General features: G+C 34.4%; 1 protein-coding gene across 2 annotated transcripts in view; it reads left to right on the top strand.

The window, feature by feature from the left end:
- The first annotated feature begins 287 nt into the window (after positions 1-287).
- LOC134272841 (multiple epidermal growth factor-like domains protein 10) overlaps positions 288-7,189 on the top strand; it is a 28,018-nt gene continuing 21,116 nt past the window's right edge. For both annotated transcript variants that reach the window (XM_062755009.1, XM_062755008.1), the window contains exons 1-3: positions 288-384; positions 2,955-3,027; positions 6,738-6,968. In XM_062755009.1, the coding sequence (XP_062610993.1) occupies positions 340-384; positions 2,955-3,027; positions 6,738-6,968 (349 nt within the window). In that variant the 5' untranslated portion in view covers positions 288-339. The remainder of the gene's footprint in view (positions 385-2,954; positions 3,028-6,737; positions 6,969-7,189) is intronic.

Below are 7,189 nucleotides of genomic sequence, written 5' to 3'. Positions count from 1 at the left end.
CGGAAGTTCGAGCATTCCCTCTTCCTGGAGAGTATTTATTTCACGGTTTGTGAGGTATGAGGGTAGCAGTGCAGTTGGTATTTTAGTCTGAAATAAACAATTACAAAGCGGACCTATAGCTAAGATCAGGTTACACAGAGAAGTGCACATTCCTTGTCAACCGGTTACAACCCTGTGTAAAGATAAATTCTTTATTTGAAAACCTCTCATTTAGTTACAAGTGCTTTATAAATCTACTATACTTATACATGCAAATAAACCAACAAGGAAGTTTTAAAAGGTCTAGCATTTAAGGCGCCTATCTTTATTGTACAATGAACCTTAAAACTCTTTTTTTACATGATATGCACACTGGCGATAAATGAACCCTGTTTGCAATATAAGGTTAGTTTTTATTGGTATCACATTTTAGATTTTATTAATAATTAAATCGGAGGTATCTACCTCCCATTCACCCATTCACATATGCGATTCAAACAATATTTGTTTTGTTGAGATTGATCACTGCTTCCCTTGTGTACCAAGTGTAATGGTATATTTACTGTCAATGTTACATATAAGTTATGATTTTGCTTCAGTTAAAGTCACCATTTATCGTTCCTTTTTAGTCTGAACATCAACTAACGAGTTGTAAGTTGTTTAGTTATGAAATTTTCATTTATAAATGTTTCTTAAACAAACAAAACATAACTAAAATTTATGCTCTCTTCACTTCCCAGTAGAATTGAGGCATTTTTTAAGCGCATATTTTATAATACATTTTATTTTGTAAAATATTTTAAATAATGAAACAGGTTTTTAGCTCTACTGGTCAGAGACCAGAAGAGCTAATGCGATAGTAATGCGTCCGGCGTCCGTCCGTCTGTCTGTTAACAATTTTTCAAAATGCTACTCCTCCTACAGTTTTGGTCTGATTTCAATAGAACTTGGCACACAAGTAAACTACACTACGGTACATAATTCTACATATCGGTTTTTGATTTCGATGAACGGTGTTGCCGTGGTTACTAAAAATAGAAATGTCTGTGAAAACCATTCAAAATACTACTCCTCCTACAGTTTTGACTTGAATTCAATATAACTTGGCACACAAGTAGACCACGCTAAGACACATAATTTTGTGTATCGATTTTTGATTCGATGAACGATGTTGCCATGGTTACTAAAAATAGAAATGTCTGTGAAAACCATTCAAAATGCTTCTTCTCCTACAGTTTTGATCTGCTTTCAATATAACTTGGCACACAAGTAAAATACACTAAGATACAAAATTCTGTATATGGACCAAAAATAGAATTTAAAAAAAATAAATTCAAAATACCACTGCTCCTACAGTTTTGATCTGAATTCAGTATTACTTGGCACACAAGTAGACCACACTAAGATACATAATTCTGTATATCGGTTTTTGATTTCTATGAACGGTGTTGCCGTTGTTACTAAAAATAGAAAATCATTTAAAGTGCTACTCATCCTACAGTTTTAATCTGAATTCAATATAACTTGGCACACAAGTAGACTACACTAAGATATATAATTCTGTATATGGGTTTTTGATTTCGATGAACGGTGTTGCCGTTGTTACCAAAAAAAGAATTTAAAAAAAATACATTCAAAATACTATTCCTCCTACAGTTTTGATCTGAAATCAGTATTACTTGGCACACAAGTAGACTACACTAAGATACATACATGTAATTCTGTGTATCGGTTTTTGATTTCAATGAACGGTGTTGCCGTTGTTACTAAAAATAGAAATTTCTGTGAAAATCATTTAAAATGCCACTCATCCTACAGTTTTGATCTGAATTCAATATAACTTGGCACACAAGTAGACTACACTAACATACATAATTCTGTATACATGTATTGGTTTTTGATTTGAATGAACGGTGTTGCCGTTGTTACTTAAAATAGAACAGGCAGGTAGCATCGTTTTTGAAAAGAGGGGGGGGGGCAAACTGAGAAAACTTTTTTACTTACCTAAAAAAAGTTGACAAAAAAATAAAAAACAAAAAAAGAAACGGAAAGTTTAAAATTGCCCAAACTCGAAAATCCTATTTCGTGAGAGGGGGGGGGGGGGTTTGAAGTGGCCAACTTTTTTGAAGGCCAACTTTCCTTTACTTCCAATTTTTACCAATATTTCCTTCCTATAAATATATACTGTGGTAAAAAGTGGGGGGGGGGGGGCAACCATCTTTTCAATGGACATTTTCTATAGTAAAGGTAATGTTGGGAAAAAAGTGGATCCCCCCCTGGCCCCCCTGTTGCAAATTTCTGTAAAAATCAGTCAAAATGCTACTCCTCCTACAGTTTTGATCTGAATTCAATATAACTTGGCACACAAGTAGACTACACTAAGATTCATAATTCTGTGTATCGGTTTTTGATTTTTGATTAATGGTGTTGCCTTGGTTACTAAAAATAGAGATATCTGAGAAATACTTTCAGAATGCTTCTCCAAATACAGTTTGAGTCTGATTATAAATAATATAATTTGGCATGCAAGCAGACTACACTGAGATACATATTTAACAGTTTTGTGTTTTTAATTTGATGATTTATGTTTCCATAGAAATTTAAATTGAAGATTCAGTAAAATTTAATTAAAAGCTACTCCTACAGCTGTAATCTTATTGCAATCTTGCCTTAAAAAGAGACTTAATCAAATATCATTATTCTATTTATTGCTTTTGTAAATTTTAAGTCCCAACTGCTACTTTTCTTTTCTTCATTATACCGGTAAGTACAAACCAGTAGAGCAACAGTCTCGACAGAGACTTTTGGTTTTTAATATTTTATGAGCCATTGACCTATCAAATAACCTTCAAGTCCCGATTGGACTGTATCACTTGTTCTTTCACTGTGTAGATATTTCAATTATGGACTTTAGAGTTGGAATAGTGTTCGTTGTTTCCATATATTGAAAGATATTAAAAATTTATTTTGAATAGAAAAGGAGGCAGGTAAACATGGTTATCGACATTGTCCTGATATTTCTGCTTGTCAGCTGTACGAAATCTTATGGTAAGGATTTAAAATTTAAATTACAGTACCATTTTTTTTCACAGATAAATGTGGACAATCCCCGCCCCGATATTCAATGCGGGTTTACCCTTTACGGAAGCTCAGTGGGTAGAGCGAACTCGCTGAGTTCGAGTCTGACTTTTAAAAGCTATCCGATTCATATTAGCCTCATATTCAATGGAACTGAATTCATAACACATCTGAATAGACTGAATACTCGGAATTTATATAGAAATAATGTTCATGTTTAAGTATAAGTATGTGGTCCTGAGCGGTACGTGTCCTAATTTATGATCTGTCCTGTCCTTTGATCAATAAAAAATCAATTCTGAAAAAATCTATCAAGTAAAATATATCTTAAAATCATTTTTTTCTAATGATTATATGCATCTTTTCACCACAGCATTAATGTATATTCGAAGAATTGATTTTTTTCTTTAATAATGTACTTGTTACCATAGACTTCGATGCAATCATGAAAGATGAATTTCTACTTTGGTAATGATTTTTAGCTCACCTGAGCCGAAGGCTCAAGTGAGCTTTTCTGATCACATTTTGTCCGGCGTCCGTCTGTCTGTCTGTCTGTCTGTCTGTCCGTCTGTCTGTCTATAAACTTGTCACATTTTCGACTTCTTCTCAAGAACCGCTGGGCCAATCAAACTTGCCACAAAGCATCCTTTGGTGAAAGGGATTCAAGTTTGTTCAAATGAAGGGTCACGCCCTAATTCAAAGGGGAGATAATTTGGAATTAATGAAAATTTGGTGGTATGTTTTAAAAATCTTCTTCTCAAGAACCACTGTGCCAAGAAAGATGAAACTTATGGGAAAACATCCTCAGGTAGTGTAGATTCAAGTTTGTTCAAATCATGACCCCTGGGGTAGGGCGGGGCCATAATGGCCGACCAAAGTTTTACATAGAAATATATAGGAAAATTCTTTAAAAATCTTTTTCTTAAGAATAATAAAGCAATAATTGATTATATTTATATGGAAGCATCCTCAGGTAGTGTAGATTCAAGTTTGCTCAAATCATGAACCCCGGAGGTAGGGCGGGGCCAAAATGGCCAACCAAAGTTTTACATAGAAATATATAGGAAAATTCTTTAAAAAATCTTCTTCTTAAGAATAACAAAGCAATAATTGATTATATTTATATGGAAGCATCCTCAGGTAGTGTAGATTCAAGTTTGCTCAAATCATGAACCCCGGAGGTAGGGCGGGGCCAAAATGGCCAACCAAAGTTTTACATAGAAATATATAGGAAAATTCTTTAAAAATCTTCTTCTTAAGAATAACAAAGCAATAATTGATTATATTTATATGGAAGCATCCTCAGGTACTGTAGATTCAAGTTTGCTCAAATCATGAACCCGGGGGTAGGGCGGGGGCAAAATGGCCAACCAAAGTTTTACATAGAAATATATAGGAAAATTCTTTAAAAATCTTCTTCTGAAGAATAACAAAGCCATAATTGATCATATTTATAGGGAAGCATCCTCAGGTAGTGAAGATTCAAGTTTGCTGAAATCATGACCCCTGGGGGTAGGGCGGGGCCACAATGGCCGATCAAAGTTTTACATAGAAATATATAGGAAAATTCTTTAAAAATCATCTTCTCAAGAATAGCAAAGCAATGATTGGTCATGGGACTACTTTTGGATTTAAACTTTTCAATAATAAACCAATTTCTTCTTTTTCCTAGCCAGAGTGCTCAGGTTGGCGATGTGGCCCATGGGCCTCTTGTTTTTAAAAATGTTCTATTGGTCAATCCTCTTGCATTCTAAAGGTGAGGTCACAAGATGCGATTTTTCATTCGATTTTTCCAATCAATTGTTTTCGACAGAATCTTTATTACATATTGCCATTGCACACCTCCTATATAAGTGGTTTTGAAATCAGATAAACCTTTTTGTAGGACAAGCACCACCAAATATTTTCCCAAAGCCTTCCATACAAACTTGAGCCACTGTAACTTATACATATATTGAATTTTGGGCAAATTTTTTTTTGCCGGGAAAGTTCGAGATATTTGAAAACAGAACATGCCAGAAAAAAAATACCGTGCCGTTGCACTCTTACTTTCAAATTCCATTTGTGTACAACTACAAGGGTTGTTCAAAAAGTTCAATGACGATGTCAATCTTCGTTATATTACTTTTAAGAACTTTAAAATAGCTCAATATCCTGTGTAAAAATATTTGTTTTGTTGATATTTGAAGTTTCATTTCATTTGATTTAATATAAATCAATTTACCTCATTTTAAAATCTACATGTTTTGTACCCGTAGAGCATAAACGTCATTAACAAAGCGTCAAGAATTTCTTAACCAGAAGTCTCTGTCGAGGCTGAAGCTCTACTGGTTTGTAGTTATAATAAAGAAAGAGAAAAGTAGCAGTTGGGATATAAAACTTTACTAAAGCAATAAATAGAATAATGACAAAAACCGATACACAGAATTATGTATCTTAGTGTAGTCTACTTTTGTGCCAAGTTATACTGAAATCAGACCAAAACTGTAGGAGGAGTAGCATTTTAAATGTATTTCAAAGAAATTTCTTTTTTAAGTAACAACAGCAACACCGTTCATTGAAACAAAAACCTATATACAGAATTATGTATCTTAGTGTAGTCTACTTGTGTGCCAAGTTATATTGATATTAGACCAAAACTGTAGGAGGAGTAGCATTTTGAATGTTTTTCACAGAATTTTCTATTTTTAGTAACAACGGCAACAATGTTCTTTGAAATCAAAAAACAATATACAGAATTATGTATCTTAGTGAAGTCTACTTGTGTGCCAAGTTATAATAAAATCAGTCCAAAACTGTAGGAGGAGTAGCATTTTGAGAGTGTTTTTTTAAATTTCTATTTTTAGTAACAATGGCAACACCGTTCATGGAAATCAAAAACCGCTAAAGAGAATTATGTATCTTAGTGTAGTCTACTTGTGTGCCAAGTTATATTGAAATCAGATTTAAACTGTAGGAGGAGTAGCATTTTGAATGATTTTCACAAAAAATTCTATTTTTAGTAACAACAGCAACACCATTCATCGAAATCAAAAACCGATATACAGAATTATGTATCTTAGTATAGTCTACTTGTGTGCCAAGTTATATTGAAATCTGACCAAAACTGTAGGAGGAGTAGCATTTTGAATGATTTTCACAAAAAATTCTATTTTTAGTAACAACGGCAACACCATTCATGGAAATCATAAACCGATACACAGAATTATGTATCTTAGTGTAGTCTACTTGTATGCCAAGTCAAATTGAAATCAGACCAAAACTGTAGGAGGAGTAGCATCTTGAATGATTTTCACAAAAATTTCTATTTTCAGTAACAACGGCAACACTGTTCATCGAAATCAAAAACCGATACACAGAATTATGTATCTTAGTGTAGTCTACTTGTGTGCCAAGTTATATTGAAATCAGACCAAAACTGTAGGAGGAGTAGCATTTTGAAAAATTGTTTACAGACGGACAGACGGACGGACGACGGACGCATTACTATCGCATAAGCTCTTCTGGTCTCTGACCAGTAGAGCTAAAAATACGATTCCTGTACATTTCAACAGGTTAGTTCAGTTTAGTGTGGTGTCTGTTGTTTAAGTATGAAGTGTAATACTAACTTCATTGTCTGTTAACTGGTAGTAATGTTTTAAAATAAAGTGTTATACGGAAAAGAACGTCTTTTACGACAGAAAACTTAGCTTTGAATAAACCAGCATGGCAACAAAGTGACTGGCCTGACAAGCCAGTAGAATGGGGAGCAGCGAAGGCTGTAGACGGACAATACACAGACCGTTCAGTCGGAGGCAATCAGTGTACAGAATCAGGTCCCAGTCAGTCAACAGCTGAGTGGAGAGTAGATCTACAGAGTGTGGCCAGCATAAGTTACATCAACATCTTCTACAGGACCGATAATACACCCAGTATGTAGTACAAAATGTTATTTTTTGCTTTTTGGTGTGTGTGTGTTTGTGTCTGTGTGTGTGTGTGTGAGGGTGTGTGTGAGTGTGAGAGAGAGAGAGAGAGGGTGTGTGTGTGTGTGTGTGCCTGAGAGGGTGTGTGAGGGTGTGTGTGTTAAATTCGTTACACTTACATTAAACAATTCCTGTAAACCTTCCTACCGAATCCTAGATTTGTTCAGTTT

Source organism: Saccostrea cucullata, unplaced genomic scaffold (genome assembly GCF_032062105.1).
Source record: "Saccostrea cucullata isolate Sc308-1 unplaced genomic scaffold, CSIRO_AGI_Scuc_v1 ctg8330, whole genome shotgun sequence".
In the NCBI taxonomy this organism is placed as follows: Eukaryota; Metazoa; Mollusca; class Bivalvia; order Ostreida; family Ostreidae; genus Saccostrea; species Saccostrea cuccullata.
This window is presented reverse-complemented; position numbering and strand designations above follow the sequence as displayed.